We start from the raw sequence: 25,333 nt of genomic DNA, 5'->3' as shown, positions 1-25,333 counted from the left end.
TTAAAAGTGTAAACAAGCAAAAAATCACAAAAATGGCATAACCTATATCTAAACTCAAATAGCCAAATCAAAAACGTGCTCAGCAAACCACTAACCAACCAAAAATTCTCCACCCATCAAAAAAAATCGACAGAGTAATCACTTAACTCCAAACAGGACACACCAACCTAAATAACCACCTAAATTCTTTTTAAAAAAACACTACAGGTAACTGCCCACACTGCAAACAACTAGAAACCCCAGAACACGCACTCATCCACTGCACACACTACCTAACACATCGAACCGCATTACAAACCACCCTCAATCTAAACAAGGCTCTCTCTCTAGAAGCAATTATACTAAACCCACAAAATAAACTAGAAAACTTCAAGGCCTTAGGCGTATTCTTAATCAAAACGGAACTAATAAAACACAATAACCTACCAAATCAAAATCACATAAACAAACAAACATCCACCATACCCAGCTCCCTTAGTTCTCCTCCCCAACCCAATCGGCATCTATTCCAAATCTCAAAATTCTCAAATTCTTTATAAGCAACCCCTAAAGCCCCCTCTTGGGTTGCACACACCACTTTCGCCCCTTTCGGAAACACATTAAATGGCCTGGCCGGGCCCGTGTGCGAAATATGCATCAGTCGGAAAGCGCACGTTAAATCTCCAAAGTAAGTAAGTAAGTAAGTTCCAGCACAAACCAGACACACGGCATTTGTCTTAGCGTCGTTTAAGAACAAGATTTGCATAGTCTACTTATGCTAGGAATTATTCGAAATCTCCCAGGTTTGAATCATATTTATTAAACTTCGCTTATAACGAGCTCAAAAGGAACACCTTTTTTATTCGTCACAACCGTAGTTCGTTATAAGTATGTATGCAGCATATATACAGCAAATGGCCGGGGCCAAAAAGCGGTTTGTTTTATCCGTCAGTTCGTTATAAGCGTGTTCGTACTGAACCAAAAAGAATTCTCAATAAGAGGTCTTAATAGTACCTTTATATAAACTCCGAATCTTAAACAAATGCAGGGTAGTTGTGTCTCTTTTGCTACTTTTAAGAATTGACCTTCACTTTGTGTGAGTTCATTGGAGTATGAACCTTCATAGAGTGAGGTCCAAACTGTATGAACGTCGGAACATACACAGAAATACAATGAAAGTTAATTCTTATATTTTTTATCACAGTTTTTACCTCACATGATGTATACCTAGATCTATACACAATTATATTTAGTACGTGTGGCTTCATGTTTACACTAACAGCCATACAACAACCGGCTGTATCGCGGAATAAAATAGTCCCTCAAGAGGAGATGTGACATGAGCGTATGTATGCACAACTTGCTCTTCTGAAACATCTGGCACAACACATGTATTCGAACAATATCATCAATTAGATGAGAAAGGTCTGTTACGAACTACCCCAGGAAGTCCGTCATAATGACAGCGCGTCGTAATACATTTACATCAAGTACAAGACGTCAAAATGGCCGACACGATAAACGTGACGGGAGAGATTGTTTTGGAACCTGTGGCGGTTACATGTTTTTGTCATCATTGATCAACTGGCCGATCACTGAAAGGTGATTAAAGATGTGTCAAACAGACACTAAGGTCAGTTCGTCGATTGCTGTAAACTATGATCGCTGTCAGCCTAGACACGGATCGAGTCGACACTACGATACTTTGGATGTGCATTTCTTCGTTTTGTTCACTAGGATGGGTCGTAGCGGGTATATTCGTGAACGATCATGCAGTCAAACACTCTTACGTTTCTCAATGTATAGTAAAACGCTTAGTTCGAGATCAAAGGGTCTAAATGATCAGAAAGAACGCTTCTGCATGTATTCGTGCTAGGGAATTCCCAGGGATTTCGCCAGAAATGTGTAAGTAGTTCGTCAGTGATTGTCATTTCAAGAACGCATTCTTGTGAAAAACGTACGAACGTCAAATTGTGTCGGTCATACACTTATGAACGTCAATTTCACGGTCATGTGGCCGACGTCTCGTCCAACGTAAAAGCCGTGAATCGTGTAAACGTCAAATTAAAAAGTATATACAAATTACAATTATTGATTGTTGTGGGCTGTCATACGTTGATGTATGTAACATGTGTCACACAAACACTCCCACTTGAGGCTTGTTGATGCTGACGACAGTACGTGCAGCGTGAACCAGCCACTGAAGACGGAATGGTCAGTCAGATTCATACTAAATGTATTCTAAACTGCAAATGTTAATGTATTAAAAACTACATAATTATATAATTCGATAATTCATTAAGCATATCCCTCTTCACCAGACTGCCAAGATGACAAGGATTGTGATGTATCTGATGTTGGTTGTAACAATGGTAGCGCCAGACGTTGAAGGTACGTTTTATTTTTACCTAACTGTACTCTTACACAGAATTAGGGGATATTCGAAAATATAGAAATACAAAGATATGTTTATCGATGGATACGAACAAGGAAGGACAGAACATGCTGGCGGTGAATTTCAAGAGCGCAGACAACCAAGAGAGACGAAGGGGTCAAATGTAAAAATATCAACGTTTGAGATGACGTGATATGGATCAAACGTTCGTTTATGCGGCGAGGGATGTCAAATCAATCTCTCAATGACAATTTGGGGGAGTCTTGTCCTTCTTCCTTCAGCGCCTCGCTCATTTCGGCTGACGTAGCAGTTGTCCTTTGACGTCGTTGTACACGTCTCCCGATCATGTCCCGGACGTGCTCTGCGGGGGAAGGGTCAGGACTCATGGCTGGGAATTGCTTTCTAGTGGTATTCTGCTGCTTGAGGTTGTCAGTTACGATACGTGCAGGGTGGGAACGAGTTATCGTGTTAAAAGGCAAACGGCACAACATTTGGCGGCGCCAGTTCCGGTAGTACTGTCCAGTGAACCTTCCATGGACAACGTGCGGTGGCGTTCTGGCAGTCATAGTTATCCATTCCAATATCATTACAGACACACACCCAAATATGTCACGTTGCCTTACATTGACGTTCACATGATGTTCGTTATGACATCTACACGTCCACGACTACCTAGAAAGTCCAGAGAGAACAAGTGGTCACCGAGCATCCAGATTAGCTAGTAACTTGAACTGCGGTTACCTGGCACAAGTGAACACCGAGTTAATAGGGTGTTTGGGCCCGATTTCGTAAAGCCTGATTTCTGATTAATATATCATGGACTTGTTAACCGAGAGCGATCTTTACATTTTGTGTTTGCAGAAATCTGTTCCAATGTCTGCAAATCACAGACATTGAACATATAGGGCACCACTCGCTGAGTTCGGAATTGGTTCCAATTGTTTCTTAATTTATGCTTCTTCTGGCGACCATATGATGTAAAATTTGCATATTACATCATATCTTCTTTGGACCTGTAGCAGCCTCCGCGATGTTGTGGATATAGTGTCTGACCGGAAAGGGGAAGGTCGATGGTTTCGATCCAATGGCCGCGTCATTTCAAAAGGCGTGAAACGTAATTGTTACCCTGCCAAGTGCTGAGCATTAAGGGGATATAACTAGGACTGGTCGGCTCGGAGTCGGTACACTGTGTCTGAGTGGATTTATCCATGTTAAACTGCTTCAATACATCTCACTATAAAACCGACATGAGCCAGGACCAGTACAAGCACACACACACACACACACACACACACACACACACACACACACACACACACACATACACACACATGTACATGCACGTCGCTACATGAGTGAAATAATATTGAACGCATGTAAATCCATTTCAACTCACCTCCTTAGATCTTCTGCGTCACAATTGGTTGAGAACCTATCATTTTTTCTGATTTGAGATTTGCCTTTGTAGTTTAATTGTAGCTGTTGTAATAGTGGTATTAACAAAACCATCACTGATATTAATGAGCAGGAATTATATTTTTCAGTCGTAGTAAAATGAGAATGAATGAACTTAGATTCACATCAACGGGGATAAATAAAAACATTGTTAAATTTCCTTTTGTAACCCGATTGGGTGAAGTATGTAATAACTGCAACATGAACCATAAATCGGCTTGGGTCGAGCTACGGATAACCCGACATGATGGATCAAAGGACTTCGAGATACCGAAGTGTCGCTGCAGTTGATTAATACATCTAGTACAAGGAAATGAGTCCCTGGTCGTCATATCATATAGATTTATCACGTGGACCCCCGCTGTGAAGACACAGCAGGGGACGACGTATAAACTGACGCCATATGTTGTACGGGTTCTCCTCGTTTTATTTGGTATGATTGCCTAACTGTGAGCCAAGTCATTCATGACAGGTGACACTTTCTTTTTCAATCACGACTTTATCGCCATGTTTTACACCCTTGTGAACCACACTGTCACGTGACACACTTATATTGGATACAATATTTTATTTTATTTCTAAATTACCTGTATTTTTATGTAAATATGATACACAAATAATGCCATCGGTTCAGTAGATCATGACATAGATACATGACTAGAGCAAGGTCAAAACAGTGCAGCTACTTGAAATGTGACTGAATGTGCTTGAAAACCGCAGCTGCAGTCAGTTATGATTGAGTCTTTTTAGAGCTGGTACAACACAAGTGACATCCCGCAAATGGGAAATCAAACATGGAACTTCTTCGTGACGAGGGAACGCTTTAACTGTTGGGCATACTCAAACCGTTTGTGACGTTCTGCGGGGCAAAATGAAGCAAGTATTAAAGACGTGAATGTGATTTTTCGCCGCGTGTAACCCTATTCTAGCAAATTCACGACGATGGATACCAAAAATTGGACCTCACACATTGTACCAAAGTGGGATATGAACCCGGGACTTCGGCGTGACGGGCGAACACTTTAACCACCAGACCACCTCAAGGAACGAAAATTATAGTAACTAAAACAAACTTCCTCGAGTCTATATGAAGCAGATATTGTTTATTATGGTTTATGTTTATATTGTTTATTTTTGTGGAAGTAAAGCTGTCATATACACGTCACTTCGATGTTAAGCTTCTCGACAGAGTACACGTAGTTTGTGTTTTATTTATTTCCAGGCATTTGTTCCATACATTGCCCAGCTGGACAGATCTGTACGCCCACAGAAACTGGTGACGTGTGCTGTAAGTTTAACCTTATACATTCACTCGTTTTTAAAAAAGTTTATTTTGATCGCCGGCAGTGATTCATTAGTACGCGAATCATAGCGAATATATTTGTAAATCTTTATCTTCACAGAGTGCTTTACTTCACATAATTGATATTTTCAAAATGTAAATATTAATCTTGCTTGGTCGTAGAAGACATCACCAATAATATGACCCTTTTATAAAACAAGGAAACATACAGGCATGCATTTAGTACACGGATGAGTGAGTGAACTATGTAAGTCTAAAAGCCCAAGGTGACACATAGACTTGATGTTTACGGATCCTGCTTTGTCTAAGGGACATAACTCGGCATAGTAAATTTCGATGCTTGATACCACTGAACCATCCATGACTCATTACAATTACACAAGGCCTGGAGACAACAGACGGTATCACCAGCACGATATTATAATTAATTGATAAGGAAAGGATAGTTTCATGTTCACGTATGTAAATGGTATAAAATGCTCTTTGAGACTTTAGCATTTAAATATACCATAAATACCTTTTTAAAAAGTGGTGTTGTATATACACGCACCTGCACCAAAGTAATATGCCGTCCAGGTGTATGATGGAATGTAAAAACAAGGTGTTTGTCGAAAACTGGAGTGCGAATTTAACCATGCTGGAAGCATTCGTAAAATATTTTACATAATCAGATAGCTACATGGTCTTTTTCCTTTTGCTGTCTACTTTACAAGCACATTTTACGAATGCTTCCAGAAAAGCCAATGGGCCACTCCTGTTTTCAACTGACAGATTGTATTTTAGATATCAGGTTTTGGACAAATGTGTTTCCATAATTAAAATGGTGCGTGTTAGTTGCAATTTGGTGGTGGTGGGCGGGCACTGTTACAACCGCTTTAAGCAGGTAATAATGGTCTCTGACTAACAGACAACAAATCATACGTCACTACACGTGTTGACGATGTTATTACGACGTAGCAGTAGTGATGAATACCGTGTTTATCAATTGCATTTGTTTACATTGAATTATTTTCGTAATTTTCTTTGTTTGCAGCACAAATGGGAGATGACGACACCGGTTTTGGTTTTGGAAACCCAGGGGGATTTCCGGGCGGGAAATAACAGTGTCGAGTGGTTTCTTCTGTGCAGGCAGAACGGTCATGACCCTGATGGCTTGATTTCTTTCAAAAGTGTTCAAATAAAACGAATTTCGGAAAACTTCTTGTAATGTCATCTGTGATCGCCATACGAGTTCGAACCACATACATATATATGCACGTGCGTTATTGAGTGAGTGAATATGGTTTTATGCCGCTTTTAGTAATATTCCAGCAATATCACGGCGGGGGACACCAGAAATGGGCTTCACACATTGTACCCATGTCGGAAATCGAACCCGGGTCTTCGGCGTGACGAGCGAACGCTTTTACCACTTTAACCACTAGGCTACACGACCGTTATGGACACGTTCATCGACATTAACGTTAACAACACAGATACACGTGTTAATACAATGTTTTCGATGCTATATTACATGTAGATTTGACCGCGCTAAAATGAATTTGAAACCGCGAAACGAACCGATGTGCTTTTGCGTCCTTCAAATCAGTTGTTTCGATTAGAGGTGGTTATATGTGATTTGAAACCGATGATTGAATCAGAATCGAGTAGTTTCCAATATTTTTAGATATGTCAGTTGGAGCAATAACTGATATTTCTGTGAAACGAAATAGGTTGCTATGCTCTACTCAGTTAGAAATGAGGTAAGCGTGATTGAGTGAATGAATGAGTTGAGTTCAATGCTGTTTTTTAGCGTTTCAGTTTTGTACGCTGAACCGCTATGGTGAAACCCTCGAGCACGGGTGCGGTCCTGACAAACTAAGGATAAAACCAAAGAGAAACTGATATTCGGACGGATCCTGACTCTCCTAAGAGACGCAACTCCGCAGAGAGACGAGTAGCGCCAAGTGCTAATGTCGTCAAATATTCTAAGTTAACACACCAAAATGAAATAGTGCACACTGGAATATCGCGTAAGATGATGACCCAGTCGTCTGAGGCGCCGCAATTCTCTGTGCAGAGTTGAGTCCCTTGGGCACGCCAGAAACTTATGATTGTGGGTTCGAATCCCGGTTCACCCCGATTATGTTTCTAGGTTTGTCAGCACCATACCCGTGCTCGTGGGTTTCATCGAAGTTGTAAACGTCTGAGACCTGCATTACTTCGGGCTTTCCTCCCACATTAAGCTGATCATGACACGCCGTGATATAACTGGAATACTGTTAAAAGCGACGTTAAACCCAACTCACTCACTCACACATCACATTTCAACAACCCGGGTATTTCAACTTCCGGGCAAAAGAAATGAAACACCTGCAAACTGATTTGATGAAAAAATTACCAACATTATTAAAACGTTAAGCTCCAAAACACAACTATGATACCTGTATCAAATACATCCCTATGGAATGACTGTCTTGTTTGTGTCATCAGCAACCACCATCAAACATGGGTGCGTGCGTTTTTTTGCTCGGCAGTTTAGCTTAAATAAACGGCATAAACTGTTTGATCATTAAATTCTCCTAAGTCTAGACTTCATTCCAAGTGGTTTAGTTGTTGGTGTCATTAGGAATCTATAGGGTTAATTAATAAAGTCGTGTAAACTCCCAATATTTCTAAATGACGAAGTGTCAAAACAATGCCGGCGCCAGTGGGTTTCACTTATGGCGTAAATGTCTAAGACATAGATCTAGACCACTTCGGCTTTCCTCCCAAATCAAGCAGACCCGCTGTGATTTAACTGAAACAATGTTCAAAGCGGCGTCAGTTCATATTTAGATCTGTTGTTTCATAAAGGTACCACGATATAATGACAGGGCAGTGTTGCAGGACGGATGACTTCAACTTTCCCATTGTCAACTTTCCCTTTTTATCGACCAATATTTTAGAAACACCCTTGGTGTCTACGTTTCACAACTTTTGAGGGACAATCCAGCATGCTCTTTCCAAGGAGATTTTTAAGAGCGACATACGACTGTTGCTCAGGCGTTCCATCAGGATTATAACATTTAAGGCATCAGTAATGCTTTCAAATATACTGTTGGAGGGGACACAAATTAACATTATATCTGTAATTGCATATCCCAAAGAGTTTGCATTATTGATGGCGAAAATGTATATCATATATAACCTTATCCACATTCATTTTAATGTAGTTGACGTTCTCTGCCAAGTTCTTAGGATCAAGGTTTTCACGAACCATTATATTGTAACATTTTCTACGAAGTCTGTCATTATACATCGAATGAATCTGTAACCAAAAAAAGAAAAAAAAGAATCTGTAACCATTATGTATTCAATCTGATATACTGACATATCTGCAGTGATATAGGCTCGCAGTTTGCACAGACCATCACGTTTGTGGTAAATTGTTTTAAACCAAGAACGCTTTTAGTGGCGTACGTTTGGACCAATTCAATTGTCCAAGACTCAAAGAAACGCCATAACTCTGATCCATATTCATAAGGAACGATTTGTTTCTTCGAAAGAAAATTCTTACTGAACCTAACTACTTCAGTCTTAAGTAAGGATAAGATATATGGATGAATAACTTCTTTGATAGGCATTTAGAAGTCGGAGTACTAAGTAAGGATAAGATATGTGGATGAACAACTTCTTTGAGAGGCATTTAGAAGTTGGAGTACTAAGTAAGGATAAGATATGAGGATGGACAACTTCTTTGAGAGGCATTTAGAAGTTGGAGTACTAGGTAAGGATAAGATATATGGATGAACACCTTTTATTACAATTAGAAGCGGAGGTTCTAACACCGTCATCAACCAGCGGCGTTAGAACATACACCGAAACGTCGCTCCCAATTGTAATGAAGAAGTCGTTCATCCCTATATTTTATCCTAAATTAGTACTCCAACTTCTAAATGCCTCTCAAAGAAGTTACTTCAGTCTTCTAGAGTTAACATTGTGCTTCCAAGCATGACATTCTCTAATGTCAAATCCACTCTAATTTATGGTACAATGTACTTGTAGAACAGTAACATAAATACCTTGATAGTTTTGAGTGTAATTGCAAGCTGACATGACAGTCATGTTGGATTTGGGAAGGTCATTGTATTGTGGTGGTGTTTAGTGAGTGTTTGACATTATGTGAAGAAACATTTCGAAGTAAATCTACTGCCGGTTAAATGTTCCCATCAACTCGGCCATGCCAATTCTCCTTTGTTTTCGTCATTTTAAAAAGACAGACAATCTCTGCAGTCCCCCGGCGACACACATTTTAAATTTTCACAAAAAGGTGAGCTAATGTAGGCCCAGGTCAATAGGCAATCCCAACAGTTCGATTAAATAGAAGTGATTTAACCGTTTTCATTATTCCAAAGTTGTCACTGCAAAAAGAAGAGTATATTGTACGATTTTGGCTATATCATGAGCACGTGTTTATGAATCACTCTCAAATAGTGATCATACAAGATGATCTCGAAAAGGTGCGCGAATCCTGCCTCACCAGTAACACCCGTCACAAACACTTACAAAGGCAGGTCAATTGTTTACCTGAAAATAAAACACGGGAATATGTGGCACAAGTCAAATTTAGGCATTGCATCGGACATATTTTTTTATCACCAAAGCGTCAAATTTGGAAATGGCTTCTACCATAAACATTTTAAAAGCTTAGTATGCCTTGAATGTTGTAACCCTGATCTAACTACTTTTGATACCAAGAGTCAAAGTCAAAGTCAAAGATGTTTATTGTATCAAAGGCCATCGGCCCATATACAAGTTCAGATAAATACAGTGGGTGAGAATTTACAGATTGGGAGATACAACAAAAATTATATAAATATAACATTCATTTAACAATCGGTGATAATCATGAGGACTTTCTAGGGTGAGGTAATTAAAATTATGAATTTCCACTCAACATGTTATTTCGTAGTTCCATCCCATGTTTTACAAATAAAGACAGTTTAAACATTACATCGGCATCATTCGATGACAAAATAGAAACAAAAGCTATTCTACTCGTCTTAGATAAGAAACATTCTGGTATATATTTAGTACGTAATTCTGCATAATAAGGACATTCAAAGGTAAAATGTATTTCGTCTTCTATTGCAGAGTTACAGAATGGACAAATTCTTTGTATTCTTTCAAGTGATATATTCCGTCCATAGTTAATCATATGTTTTGACAAGCCAAGTCTGTATTTAATATATTCATATACCAAGAGTCGTATCACGCTCTTTGTAACCTTCCAAGAAATAGCAGGTTGCATCTAACCTTAAAAGTTGTGAAATGTAGACACCAATAGCTGGAGCTGTTGGAATATTGTCGAAGGTAAGTTGATTATTGGAAAGTTGAAGTCTAGTGGATAGAATGTTGTCATTCTTAATAGTTAGGCAAAGATCTAAATATGAAACACATAAGGCGATTTTACTGGTCATTCAAAGAGGAATAAAGAAGTTTCAATCTAAAGTGTATAATAGGTCCACCAGTGCGGTTTAGTCGGCTAGACCTTTGATCTTCGTACTCATTGTTCGCAAATGCCTCACGTCAATTCAAGGCATGCCTTATGAAATTTATTACTATATCGTTGTGAAGGATAATTAAGAGCAATGCATAGTAATTGATTATATTGAACATATTTTAATGTCGCACATATACTATACCCTGCTTATTATTAGCACATATGTTACATGTAACACCACTTGACAAGGTAGGTCTTAAGTAAGCATAAAGTATTAACAGCGATATGAACTAGTGTATTATCAATTTTAGTGGTGTTAATTATATACGTATTAATCATGTTTTGACAACGATGTGAATATGTTTAATCATGTTCACGGGGAGAATTTGTTTATTGAATTTCTTGATGTGGCGTCAATATGTTCCTGTTCATTATAGCGTCATTATGGCGTCATGATTTCACACCTGAGTTGGTTCAAGTATAAACACCTTTAGATTAAAAACGTAAAAGTAAGTATTGTTTGGTCCAGTGTTACGAAGGTGGGAATATGTTAATATCTCATATTCTTAAGGTGGGTATTCTAAACGGACTGTAAAATACCGTCGTAGTAACTCGTTATTCTTGACCCCGTTTATCCGAACACCCAACATTATGGACAATACCAACAGGGACGTACATATACTACTCAAAATAAGTTACGGAACACGCAATTCTTTCATAGAATTATGTGCTATGATAGGTTAACTGTAGTACAATAAAAGAGTCGGGTGTTCTTTAACTTCTTTAGTGTAGTATATGTAATAAAACGGACATACTCACAAACTCGTGCTTGGTTAATCAGGAATGTTTTCATTCCGGACGAATTCACAGGGAATCTGATGACGGGGCTTCACTGAAAACGGAACCCAATGGTCCATAATACAACATTAAAGACAATAAAGTATAGGGACTGAGACAAGAAAATAGTTTCAAACAAAAAGCTTCCTGAGGTATTCTCACTTGCATGTCTGCCAGAAAGTCACGAGTAGGGGGATACATATGCATATGTTACGTTGAATGTGTAAGGCATGTGTAAGACATGTTCTCTCAAATGAGAAAGCGTTTTCTGTATTTCATATGCATGTAATGGGAAAATATGGTGTGATCCATGAGAAAACAATGTTTCGTCACCAACCACAAATAAATAATGGAATCATATTTCAGCATCCTTCAAGAACTATTCATTTCACTTTTAAATCTTGCTGTATCATCGGATATCTCACAAATCATACAGATTGAGGTATCCAGTTGACAGTTGATAACATCTGACAGAACATGTTGATGCAAATACAAACTGCCTGGCAAGAGAAATTAAACACTTGGAAATTGGATTTGACCAAACAATTACAAGCGTTATTAAAACGTTTCTTGGCTGATGATGTTTCTAAGTCAGCACCATATCCGTGCTCGTGGGTTTCAACGAAGTGGTAAACGTCTGAGACCTGCATCACTTCGGGCTATCCTCCTACATTAAGCTAACACGCCGCGATATAACTGGAATACTGTTAAAAGCGTCGTTAAACTCACTCACTCACTTGTTTGTTTTTTTAGCCACTATGACTAGGGGTTTTCTTTTTTTTGTATGATATAACAAGATATAAAGAGTGAATGAATATGGTTTTACGCCGTTCTTAGCAATATTCTAGCAATATAACGGCAGGGCACACGAGGTTCACACATTGTACCCATGTAAGGAATTGAACCCGGGTAACAGGATAAAAAAGTATACTCAAAATATAACTGATTTTATCATCTTTTTTCAGATCACCATGTTCCGACAACTGTTGTTGATGCTTTTCCTTCTGGGCGTTGAACATGCTGAGGGTAGGGATATTTACTTTTCAAGGAAGCAAGATTGATCAGTGTGTTACTCGAACCATCGTATTTTGACGACATAATTCTCTGATATGAATGTTCTTCTGTTTTATGTCAGCAATATTTCAGCTATGTCACAACCCCAGAGAGTTATAGGTGTTGACAAACCGGTGGTGGATGTTATGAACATGTTCCAAACCGGGTACGATAACACGTGATGTGCACGTCTGACCACTTAACCCTATTTGTTGATCTATTTATTCATGACAAAGTGAGTGAGTGAGTGAGTTTAATTAAAGTCACGTCGGCAATATTTCAGCCATAATGTGACTTGAACAAGTTATACAATAGTTATAAAAACTGTCGACGAGGGACAGTATAATAACTAGCAATATATCACAGATTGACTAAAAACCAGTTGTAGAACACTAAAAATTTCTGATTATTAAGGTACGACACAATATAAAAATGGGGCTATAGATCGCCAGCAACAAGGTTAAGATCACCATACTGGGGACCAAGGGGACTTACAGTACCTCTTCTACCTGCATGGTTCCCCAGCAGGATTTACACTTCCCCGAGTTACTGGTGATTATTGCGAGTTTAGCCAGATATTAAAAGTTAACAAATATTCTGCAGTCAAAAATAGAGGTAGATATAAATATACTTTGAAAGAGGTGGTCTTACATACCCTCTCAGGGGGCATGAAAAAGAATAGTGTGTTGGTGATGTAGCCCGTTTCCTAAATGGGTCGGTGATATAAATCGTTCAGCCAAGAAAGAAAAAGAAAGACAAATTGTTACTGATTTTTCTTCGAACAAAATCGTTATATAACAGCTTAGGACAAAATGAATGCGCACCGCCCCCACCCCCCTTTTTATTTCGAACAAAAATCTTTATTTCTGTATAAATTACCACCAAAGACAATAAATAGAGCTTAATTGTGCATCCCCCTTTTTAAAAAGCGGTATCCGCCCATGCAATGGTTAACTTCCCTTCACTTTTTGTGTACATGTGGATAATGCTATACCCACTCTAAAGATGTCTATGAACCTCATCCTCATCCTCATCCTATTGTGTATGTTCACAGGAAAGCCTTGTAAAACCAAATGTCCCACGGGCAGCACGTGTCTCGATCTGGGGTTTATCGAAGTATGCGGTAAGTGTCGTATTGCCCTTGTGTAGATGCGGGGCCATGTCGGGCGCCTGTGTTACTGGACGCATGTGTGTGTGTGTGTGTGTGTGTGTGTGCGTGCGTGCGTGCGTGCGTGCGTGCGTGCGTGCGTGCGTGTGTGTGTGTGAGGGAGAGAGAGGTTTGTTTGTTTGTTGTTTAACGCCGCACTCAGCGATATACCAGCTATATGACGGCGGTCTGTTAATAATCGAGTCTGGATCAGACAATCAAGTCGATCTATGCATTTGGGATACCATGACATGCATTAACCAAGTCAGAGAGCCTGACCACCCGATCCCGTTAGTCGCCTCCCACGACAAGCATAATCGCCTTTTACGTCAATCATGGGTTGCTGAGAGACAAATTACAGGCCCAAAACACAACTATGATATCTGTGTCAAATACATCACCATCGAATAACCATTTCTTGTTTGTTTAATCTTTTACCACCATCAAATATGGTCTACACTTTCTTTTACCTGGTTCATGTTGCTCCTGAACAATTATTGGTGGTTTATTTAGGAACACAATTGATTGATTATTTATTGACAAGCTTCATGGAGAATGAAATAAACTCAGGGCCTCAGCTATTCGCTGGGAGTTTTGTCTCTTTGGCGTGCCAAATCATATGATTGTGTGATCGAATCTCATATTCTCCCTGGTTATGATTCTAGGTTTGTGAGCACCATACCTGTGCTCGTGGGTTTCACCAAATTGATAAACACCTGAGAACGATTTTATATTGTAAAAGAGAGCAAGACAGGATGAATAAGTGCACAACCCTTCATTCAACCGTGATGCTATCATGCTGGGTATCGATGTATAATTTATCTTCTAAATATATTTTCACGCAGTTAATTACACCATGGACAAGCATCCATGTATTAATGTACAAGTCTAATCCACATGTCGCTTTGTAATATGGTGATTTGTTTGATCATAGTATATCATAGAAGATGGTCTCTAGTATTCATTCTGGTATTGGAGCACGGGTGGTTAAGTCGTCAAACCTATGATCGCGGTTCACATGGTTATGTTTCTTGGATTCTCAGCACCATATCCGTGATCGCTGGTTTCACTTTGGACTTTCCTCCCACGCTATGAAAATGAAATACTGTTCAAAGCGGCGTCACTATCTCACGCACTCACTCACTCACTCACTCACTCACTCACTCACTCACTCACTCACTCACTCACTCACTCACTCACTCACTCACTCACTCACTCACTCACTCACTCACTCACTCACCCACCCACCCACTCACTCACTCACTCACTCACTCACTCACCTGTTACATGAAAGATAGAGCTAATATTTTCCGTTACTCCGTTACAGCGGCCAGTCTGTCCGGAAATGAAGGGGGTCCCCCACCTCCACGAACCACCCCACAACCGGAATGACCCCTGCGTTGTCTGGTGGGCTGAAATAAATCTTCAATAAACGAAGATAACGCCATCTTTGTTGTTCCTTCATTATGTATTTTCAACACTATGTTTAAAACGTCGATACTCAGTGAGCCACGCCCTTTATTTTTAGGGGTTCCACTTTTCTAAATTTAAACATAAACAGGTCCTAGTGCCCAGAATACAGTTAGATTGATGATTCGAACTATGCTTACATTTTAAACCGATTACCCGAGCAGTTATGTTCGTTATAACGCTACTTTACGGAGACGCAGCTCACGTATGAAATTCTACGTGTTTTTTCCATTCAATGACGGAACGGATACGAATACCTTTGCCAAGCAAGAAGCTTTAAATAAGTTGAAATTCGTCTAGTTCATCTCTGATGTGGAAGGCTATCTCTCATCCTGGCAGAAAAGGTCTGGTCCATATCCAGGGCAATCTTACGGCTCAACGATACATCAACGAAATTCTCCTACCACACGTCCTTCCAATTGCAGCCAACGGCAACGGGGTATTCCATCAGGACAACCTCGACCACCTACAGCACAGGTCACAACAGCATGTCTACAACAACGATGATGTTCTCCCCTGGCCCCCAGATCCTCGGACTTGAACCCGATAGAGCACCTGTGGGATGAATTAGATAGACGGCTACGCCGACGTCACCCACAACCCCAGACGTCACAGCAGTTGTCTTTTGCGTTGCGGGCCGTGTTGGGTACCTTTCCCCAGGATGTGATTCACATACTCGTCTCCTCCATTGGCAGGAGATGTCAGGCCGCTATCGATTCCATACGCGTATTGATGGTAACTGACCTTCACCTGGTCTTTTCCTATGTACCAATAATTGAGATGACTACAATCACCAAGTGTTCTCTCCACAACATTGTGGCTCAATACCTTCCTCGTATATATGTATTTTCCTACCTCACACAAATCTGGCTTTGCGTTTCTTTTTTGAAGACTATATGCACAACCTTACATCAAGGGCAGATTGAACTACAGCACAAACCGTCCATGTTGTTTCTAAATTATTATATTCCACATATACGTTCCAAAAAAGATCGAAAAATCATCCATTAAATTAGGAAATGTTATCTAAGCAGATTTTCATGAAACGTTAAAGTAACGTGTGTATTTTCAGAACCCATAAGGACACTTTTATTTAATATGTATTCTTGTTGCGGTAAGGAAAATGTGAAAAGGCATTGAACGTATCCAGTTATTAATTTGCAACAGCTGACGGATCATATTGATGTCAAGCCACATTGAGCATGTAACTGAGGTAAAAACACAATGGTACTCCATGTCGCCATGCCTTCAATAACTGTTGATGATGCTGTTCCTTGTGGGTGCTGCAGAGGCTGCCACATAGGGGCACAAATCATGCTACTTATTTTGATCCGTGTGTGGAGACATTACTCACTGTGACGTCAAATGTACTGCTGAAAAAGATCTCGCTTTCGAAGATTCATGATTGTGTGAGAAGTAGTATCGCTTGAACATTTCAAAATTTCGATACCAGAAATGGGCAGCATCGATTACGCATTGTACCGTGTACCCATGCCATGTGGGGAATCGAACCCAGGCCATCGACGTGACGAGCGAACGCTACAACGATTATGCTATCCCCCTTTAAAGCCAATTATGCTGGGATAATCTGCGCATAATGCATTGAAAGATAGCATCCATGCCAATATCACTGCGATGTGCTGCTGTTGATTAAGGATTCAAATTAGGTTTTAATTGTTCGGATGATTCTTATGGTCCTAATTGTTTTGTACGGATGACGCCGAGCTCATCATCTTTTCAGCTGATCGTAAACTGACACAAACATCAAGTTCGATTTGAAGTATGAAGTCTGTACGTTATGGAAAATAATGTACATACATATGCATATTTATAAATATGTATGGTCGTAACTTTGTTATATGTAACGCAAAACAACATTTTTTGGGGGAAGCGAATGTGTTTTAATAATCTGGAACACAAAATATTGTATATCTACATATCTTCATATCAGATGACCCGTGAAGATCCGGGGTGGAATTGTTTTTCAGCAAGCCTTGCTTGCCGTATAAGGGGACTATGCTTGTCGTAAAATGGCGACTAACGGTATCGGGTGTCAGGCTTGCTGACTTGGTTGATGCATGTCATCGTATCAAAACTGCGTAGATCGCTGCTCATGATGTCAATCACTGGATTGTCTGGTCCAGACTCGATTATTTACAGACCGCCGTCATAAAGCTGGAATATTGCTGAGTGAGGCGTTAAACAACAAACAAACAAACGACATTTACATTAGATGCATAGGGACACCAAAATTATATTACACATCGGATTATCATTTTACCGTCCGTGATAACGTTCTAACAGGTTTACTGTTAGGCCGGTAATCGTCCAACATGAGTGTTTCATCTGATAGCTACTTACGACTTTACATTAAACATATCTTTCGACGAGGAGAATTTGCGTTGGTGTTGGAGTGATTCGTGACAATACAAAGTCATTGATTATATGGAACACGTGGGCTGTAGTACACATGCATACAGAAATAACGGGGTCATACCGGAAGGAATCTTTGTTGAGGTAAGTCTGCATTAATCTGGTTGTCATTGTACAGAATATAAACGTCAAAAGAAACAAAGGTAAGTGGCAGATTATTAAATGAAAGGATGCAGAAAATATTATCAGAACTGTTATTGTACACTGTCCAATAATGTTACATTTGTACATTTATAACATTTAATGACGTAGTTACATTTTACAAACTCAAGCTTTCTTGTTTTCTTGATATATGCATGTATTCTGCATGTACATGTTTTTTTATCATGGCATGGGGGGAAGCTACATTACCAATTATGTTTCTATACTACAGTAAACTACGCTTATAACGAACTCAAAGGGACTACTAATTTTGGTTCGTTATAACCGTAATTCGTTATAAGCATATATATACAGCATAACTACAGCATATAGTCGGGGCTAAAACGTTAGTTCGTTATATCCGTTAGTTCGTTATAAGCGTGTTCGTTATAACCGTAGTTAACTGTAATTAACTATAGTGTGTGTAGAAACGTGTCTCTGGGTGATTAAAAATGAACATTACGTTTCGGGCAGCATGGATATTTCTGCAAAGTAAGAATTCCTACAAATGCTAAAGTAATGTAAGGTTTTTGTTTTCCGGTGCCACAGGGAGCATATTGCTATATACAATATAATTCTCACAAAGTATATACATTTTGAGAAATAAGAAACCTTTTTTTCTTAGTTGTGACGAATAAAACAATTATTTCCGTGTTACGAAGTAGGGTGTATTTTAAACTCTGACGTTGTGATTTCAGTTGGCCATGACCCGGAAGTTGCTGTTGGTTCTGCTACTTTGTGTGACTGTGGCAACATGTGCTACAAGTGAGTTCGGGCTTTGGGAGGATCGATCTTGATGTGATCATAATGTAAACTCCAGCTGGGCAATCCTGCTCCGTGGTCTTGTAGATTGAGCGTCTGCCCGGAGAGCGTTAAGAGATGGTACTTGTTGTAACCCTGCCTGGCGTTCGCTCGTAAGGGAATATGTATGTATGTATGTATGTATGTAGGTAGGTAGGTATGTAGGTATGTATGTAGGTATGTAGGTAGGTAGGCAGGCAGGCAGGCAGGCAGACAGGCAGGTAGGTAGGCAGGCAGGTAGGCAGACAGGCAGGCAGGTACGTACGTACGTATGTACGTTTATGTATGCACAACACTACAGGGAGAAAGTCAATGACATGCATGACATCGGTTTGCACAGCCGATCATCTCAAATGACTGAAGAGTGTATACAGTTTGTCTTCACACATGTATTGCGCGTTGTCAACCTCGGTGTCCTGGTTGTGAGGGTGCCGTCGGGCCCCACATTTATAACTGGTCTTGTCCAGACGCGATTATTTACATAGCGCCGTCATACAACTGGAATATTGTGCGTTTAACAACAAAGAAATCAATATATAGGCAAAACAAGCTCCGCCAATACGCATCGTAAATTTGTCTATTGCATATGATTATGTTCAAACGAGAAAGCAGAAATACCAGGAGAGTCAGTTTGTACATTCTCGATTCAGGCTTGGTTGTCGTGATGTAAATGCCTACAGAAATGAAATGTCTGACCCGTACTTGTCTTGTGATGTCTGACATGTCTGACCCGTACTTGTCTTGTGATGTCTGACATGTCTGACCCGTACTTGTCTTGTGATGTCTGACATGTCTGACCCGTACTTGTCTTGTGATGTCTGACATGTCTGACCCGTACTTGTCTTGTGATGTCTGACATGTCTGACCCGTACTTGTCTTGTGATGTCTGACATGTCTGACCCGTACTTGTCTTGTGATGTCTGACATGTCTGACCCGTACTTGTCTTGTGATGTCTGACATTTCTGACCCGTACTTGTCTTGTGATGTCAGACATGTCTGACCCGTACTTGTCCTGTGATGTCTGACATGTCTGACCCGTACTTGTCTTGTGATGTCTGACATGTCTGACCCGTACTTGTCTTGTGATGTCTGACATATCTGATGTCTGACATGTCTGACCCGTACTTGTCCTATGATGTCCGACCCGTACTTGTCCTGTGATGTCTGACATGTCTGACCCGTACTTGAAAGAGACATTTATGATAATGCAACTTGTTCTTATGGGAAAAAAACCATGAACATGTATGACACTATTTCCTTTCCGGTCCCTTTTAAAAAGGTGAAACAAATGATTCATTTTTATACTCTGGGGGAGTTGATCTTAACACTATTCTGAATGAAAATTCTAGTAATTTAGATATCTTGACATCAGTACATTCATACATACTTCATTCCAAGGGGTTTAACCTAACGTGAGGCTATAAATCCTGCATATTCTAATCTTCTACCACTCATAACACTAAGCTGTTGTTCTTGACCACATGGTTTTTTTAAAGTATTTAGTTTGTCTTCATGTAGTATTTTGTATAATGCCTTCGTGGATATAATTTGTACTGGCGAGGTATAAACATAAGCCTTCTTTTTTTCTTTTTTTTATAATATTTTTTATTCAATTCAGTATATGACATTACAGAGTTGTACATGGAGTGGCACGTCTTGTGGCATACTTGTTAGGTATAGGTTACCTATACAGCAGACAACAGGTCAGCAAGTTTAAGTTCGCTACAGGTGTCCCTCAAAGTTTACACATGGTGAAAACGGGCAAATATTTAACATAAGCCCTCTTGGCCTGTTTGTCCATCCAGAGTCACTGAATACAAAATATGTTAAATCAGAAATACATGTACCTGGTTGGTAGCCGGGAGCATTCTAAAGAACAACGTCGACGTAATACACAGTCACACCAAGCTGATATGATTATTAAAACTGAAAGCCCAAAAAGGACTTTACCAGAGGTATTTTTGTCACCACAGAAAAAGGAAAAACAAGTATGTCAGTATTTTCTGTACAAAAAGACACGAAACCAAAATAATAGGCAAACGGATACTGGTGATGAAGCCGGGTCGAACAGAGGTTTTCAGTGGGCGAGAGCGTGCTGGCCAAGGTAACACGTTGTGTGTTAATTAATGTACACTAGTGTTGTGTAGGGTATGACGCTATCGTACTTGAATAGGGTACCCTGTGTCTCTCGCTACATGGAAAGCGGCATCGCCTTTTCTCTAATGCTCATTGCAACCTGGTCACAGTTTGCCGGTTCAACTTTGGGCACAACGAATGGTGCCAGTGTCAGAAAGCGATTACGGGGATGCAGTGTTCGCAGATACCGGTCCCATTGAGTGTCGTGACTCGGGGTCGGAGGGGGGGGGGGGGGGGGGGGGGGGGCTGTGACATGATGTCTGGGGCGCTGTGCCACGAGGTCTGGGGTGCTGTGACACACTGCCTACCACTGCCACTGTCTGACCCGTGCTTGTACTGTGATGTCTGACCCGTGCTTGTACTGTGATGTCTGACCCGTGCTTGTACTGTGATGTCTGACCCGTGCTTGTACTGTGATGTCTGACCCGTGCTTGTACTGTGATGTCTGACCCGTGCTTGTACTGTGATGTCTGACCCGTGCTTGTACTGTGATGTCTGACCCGTGCTTGTACTGTGATGTCTGACCCGTACTTGTCCTGTGATGTCTGACGTGTCTGACCCGTACTCGTCTTGTAAGATGTCTGACATGATGTCTGGGGCGCTGTGCCACGAGGTCTGGGGTGCTGTGACACACTGCCTACCACTGCCACTGTCTGACCCGTGCTTGTACTGTGATGTCTGACCCGTGCTTGTACTGTGATGTCTGACCCGTGCTTGTACTGTGATGTCTGACATGTCTGACCCGTACTTGTCCTGTGATGTCTGACATGTCTGACCCGTGCTTGTCCTATGATGTCTGACCCGTACTATTTCTGTTATGTCTGACCGTACTTGTCCTGTGATGTCTGACCTGTCTGACTGTACCGTTGCATCAGGTTTGGTACGGCCACACGGGAACAGCCGAAGGTCCTCGCCACTTGAGAGTGGGTTTCTGCCATCCGTATCATACAATGGTTCGCTATCGCCGTTCTGTTGTCATTCTTGGCATTCCGGTTGTGTTTTGGCATCAGTGTATATGCTTTGTCATACCACTGTACGACATTCATACCCCTGGTGGAGGCGTTATTAAGTCGACAGCCTCCGTGGTCTATTGGTTTAATGTCCGCCCGGAGAGCATAAGGTCCGGGGTTCGATCCCGGCCGCGTCATACCAAAAGACGTTAAAAGATGGTACTTGTTGTTACTATCACACCTGGCGCTCGGCATTAAGGGGATAAAACAAGTACGAGTCGGCTCGGAGTCAGTATACTGTGTCTGAGTGGGGTATGTATGTTACACAGACACAAACGCACACACTCACACACGCACGCCGCTATATAAGTGCAATCATCTTGAACGCGATGTTAAACCCTATTTCACCTCACAACCGTTCTTCAATAACTCCTTTGGTCACATTTTTAGCTCTTCCAAAATTTAACAAGCATCATACTCGGACAACGGTTTAGTTTTGCTCGGTTGTGGCTTAGCGAATAGTTGCATTCGATGGTGTCTGTAAATGTTTTCAAATTTCAGTTTGATGTAGTTTGTTTGGCCGTCAGTAGATATATACCAGAATATACAGTGTCCATATCAGGTGTTGAGTGGTACAATGTCACACAAGAAAGTTAAGACATTACTACCAAATGTCAGCTTTAATCACCAGTCGTACATGCTGATATTATAACAATAACTGTATTTTTCAGATCAGTGTAGCAAAGTGTGTAAAGACGGCCAGAAATGTTACCGAATAGGCTCCACTGAGTTTTGTGGTAAGTTGTATATTATTCCTGATATTGAACTTAATAGAGTGTGTTCTGAGCCGATGGTATAACCCAGTATATCGCGGCGTGTCAGCTTAATGTGGGAGGGAAGCTGGAAATGATGCAGGTCTGAGACGTTTACCACTTCGGTGAAACCCACGAGCACGGGTATGGTGCTGACAAACCTAGAAACATAATCGGGGTGAACCGGGATTTGAACCCACAATCATAGGTTTCTGGCGTGCAAAACAGACGCAATTCTGCACAGCGAATCGCGGCGCCTTAGACGACTGGGCCACCCAAGCCCCCTGTAGATCTAGGAGGGTTGATTGATAATTTCTGAGCCTCACATAGAAGGAATTGTACAATTATGAAATCTTTCGCTGTGGACATGACATGTCAAGAAGGTATATCCACAAAAGCGTGAGTCTATTGTGCAATTTGTTTCGCTGTAACACTGCCGTACATTTTTAAATAGGCAGGGATCTGTGACCTTTGGAAACTGGACAACCTTGAGGAACGTGCAGTGATCAAGGACTTGCAGGGGGAGGGTGCACTTTCTTATGTCACTGTACAAGGTGTGCAGCAGAATTTAAGCGTGACAGCGAGAACCTTGAAAACGACCTCGTCCTTGAAGGTCTGCCACAAAATCAACACCAGAAATATGGTGATGAACGTCTGGCGAATGACTTCATATTGCTCTGTTTGAAACTCATCCAGAAAGATTCTTGCAAACGATTTGTGACTTTGAATGAAACCTGGGTTAACCACTTCCAGCCAGAGTCCAAACAAACAATCAAAACAAAGCATCTGTCAACACCACCACCACAGAAGGTAAAGACTGTCCCAACAGCTGGAAAGGTTATTATGGTCTCTGTGTTATGGGATGTCGAAAGTATAACAGACAATAAACAGAGCACTTTTGAGGCAATTACAGGATGATATTTACACTAAGAGACTGAGAATTAGTATGCCCTTCCATCACGACAATGCGCCAGCATACACAAAAGTCAAGGCCATGGATACAATCAAAGTGTGGCTCTAACTTCTTCAGATCCTCCTGATCTGGCTCTGTCAGTCTTCCATCTGGTGCCAAACATGACGAAAGCTCTCTTGGAGAGCAGTCTTGGAGAACATTCTGAACAGCCAAAAGAAGGACTTCCACGTAACGGAGATATAATCCCTCCAACATCGTTGGCAAAAGTGTATCAATGAGGAAGTGGAATATGATGGAAAATACATCATTTAAATGTTTTCATGGATCAGGTCAAGCCTTTCCATGAGAAGCTCATAACTTATCGGTCAACCCTCTTAGATACGTGGGGTACGGGTGGCCAAATCGTCTGAGGCGCCGCGATTGGCTGTGCAGAGTTACGTCCCTTGTGCACACCAGACACCTATGAATGTGGGTTCGAATCCCGGTTCGCCCCGATTATGTTTCGTGGTATGTCAACACCAAACCCGTGCTCGTGGGTTTCACCGAATCATAAACGCCCGAGACCTGCATCACTTCGGGCTTTCCTCCCACATTAAGCTGACAAGCCGTGATATAACTGGAATACTGTTAAAAGCGGCGTAAACCCAACTCACTAACTCACTCTTAAATACGGACATCCTGCTAGTGGTAAACCCAGCCTTTTGGGGATGACTGACGATGTTGTTTTGGATGTAAAGCCGACTGATAGAAGAACACATATGTCTATCAGCAAGGCTTTTATTCAGTGACGGTTACAAGATTTAGTGTTAACCCATGCTAAACATGTCCAGAGGTGTTAGGAGACTGAAACACCAAACTGTGAAATAGAGCAACCGTATGACCAGTAGTTCAATCAACACGCTCCAGCTAAAGGTGTATTTCCCCGGTGAGGTCCGAAATGAAACTGAGTATTTGACGAATATTTCCCATTTTTTCAGGTCCTGACCTTTCCAATATCAGTTCCGTCTTTGGCAACCCTGGAGGATGGCCGCCGCCGCCGCCGCCGCCACCGCCACCGCCACCGCCACCGCCGCCGCCACCGCCGCCATCAACGCCACCGCCTGGGAGGTAAACTTCAAGAAGGCCTGTTGTACAGTTCAGAGTACATCTCTTGAATAAATGCTGGAATAAATATATATTTTCCTTGTTTTCTTTTCAAGTGCAGTTTTATAAGGTACACACGCTACACTGCCGGGGAACAGAAAGAAAATTGGATTTGGCCAAAAATTACAAACGTTATCAAAACGTTGCTAGGCACAGTGGGTGAGGTGAGGTGAAATGGGGTTTAACGTCGCGTCCAAGATTATTGCACTTTTATAGCGACGTGCATGTACGTGTGTGTGTTTGTGTGGCTGCTTGTACTAGTCCGGACTGATACCGATTTATAGTGCTAGCTCACTGAGATACCATGCCGCAGTTTAACATGAATACCCCACTCAGACACACTCCGAGCCGACCAGTCCTTGTTTTTGCCCCTTAATGCCGAGCGCCAGACAGGGTAACAACAAGTACCATCTTTTAACGTCTTTTGGTATGACGCGGCCGGGGATCGAACCCCGGACCTTCCGCTCTCCGGGCGGACGCTCTACCGCTAGACCACGGAGGCGGTCTGACACAAAGGGCGAAACACGGCAAACCTGAGGTCCAACACACCGGCAGTTTATATTCCACGTGTTTCTGGAGTATGCCGAGAACCGTTTTACCTTGAACATATCTAAACTATGCTTATACCGAACAAGCTTATTGAGAACTGACGGATATAACGAACACAAATTATAGTTCGTTATAACCGTAGTTTACTGAAATTATATAATGTATTATTCGGCTATTCTAATGCGACTTTGGAGAAAAACTCATTGAGCTACAGTTATTAGTTATAGCAAACTATCACATCAGAGAGAAATAATGAATACTGTATTGATAAAAATTAACTTTGCCATCCCAAATCGATAGACAGTTTGGATCTCACCCCAGAGCATTATATCATTAAATAAACTGATCAAC

General features: G+C 41.1%; 1 protein-coding gene and 2 long non-coding RNA genes across 3 annotated transcripts; all 3 read left to right on the top strand.

Annotated features, from left to right (window-relative positions):
* The first annotated feature begins 2,130 nt into the window (after positions 1–2,130).
* On the top strand, positions 2,131–6,329 carry LOC124144377. The gene is made up of 4 exons (XR_006862406.2): positions 2,131–2,193; positions 2,301–2,370; positions 5,052–5,117; positions 6,166–6,329. It is a non-coding gene; the product is annotated as an uncharacterized LOC124144377 (long non-coding RNA).
* Positions 6,330–10,815: 4,486 nt separating this feature from the next.
* LOC124144379 lies at positions 10,816–15,078 on the top strand. The gene is made up of 4 exons (XR_006862408.2): positions 10,816–10,845; positions 12,399–12,459; positions 13,541–13,609; positions 14,961–15,078. It is a non-coding gene; the product is annotated as an uncharacterized LOC124144379 (long non-coding RNA).
* A 2,316-nt stretch (positions 15,079–17,394) lies between these two features.
* Positions 17,395–24,448, top strand: LOC124144374 (chitin-binding lectin 1-like). Its single transcript, XM_046513741.2, has 4 exons — positions 17,395–17,620; positions 18,376–18,442; positions 22,297–22,362; positions 24,268–24,448. Exons 1-4 carry the CDS (start codon positions 17,549–17,551, stop codon positions 24,399–24,401), a joined length of 339 nt encoding a protein of 112 aa, XP_046369697.2. The 5' UTR covers positions 17,395–17,548; the 3' UTR covers positions 24,402–24,448.
* The last annotated feature ends 885 nt before the right edge of the window (positions 24,449–25,333 follow it).

The sequence above is a fragment of the Haliotis rufescens genome, unplaced genomic scaffold (assembly GCF_023055435.1).
Source record: "Haliotis rufescens isolate VD_foot unplaced genomic scaffold, xgHalRufe1.0.p SCAF_10, whole genome shotgun sequence".
Lineage (NCBI taxonomy): Eukaryota > Metazoa > Mollusca > Gastropoda > Lepetellida > Haliotidae > Haliotis > Haliotis rufescens.
The sequence above is the reverse complement of the archived record's forward strand: the minus strand, read 5'-3'. Positions and strand labels throughout refer to the sequence as shown.

Bases quoted from the DNA above. Each gene is read 5' to 3' on its own strand.
- LOC124144374 (XM_046513741.2), top strand. From the start codon at position 17,549: ATGGAACACGTGGGCTGTAGTACACATGCATACAGAAATAACGGGGTC. The intron at 18,443-22,296 runs GTGAGTTCGGGC...TGTATTTTTCAG, and splicing joins TGTGGCAACATGTGCTACAA to ATCAGTGTAGCAAAGTGTGT. The intron at 22,363-24,267 runs GTAAGTTGTATA...CCATTTTTTCAG, and splicing joins AGGCTCCACTGAGTTTTGTG to GTCCTGACCTTTCCAATATC.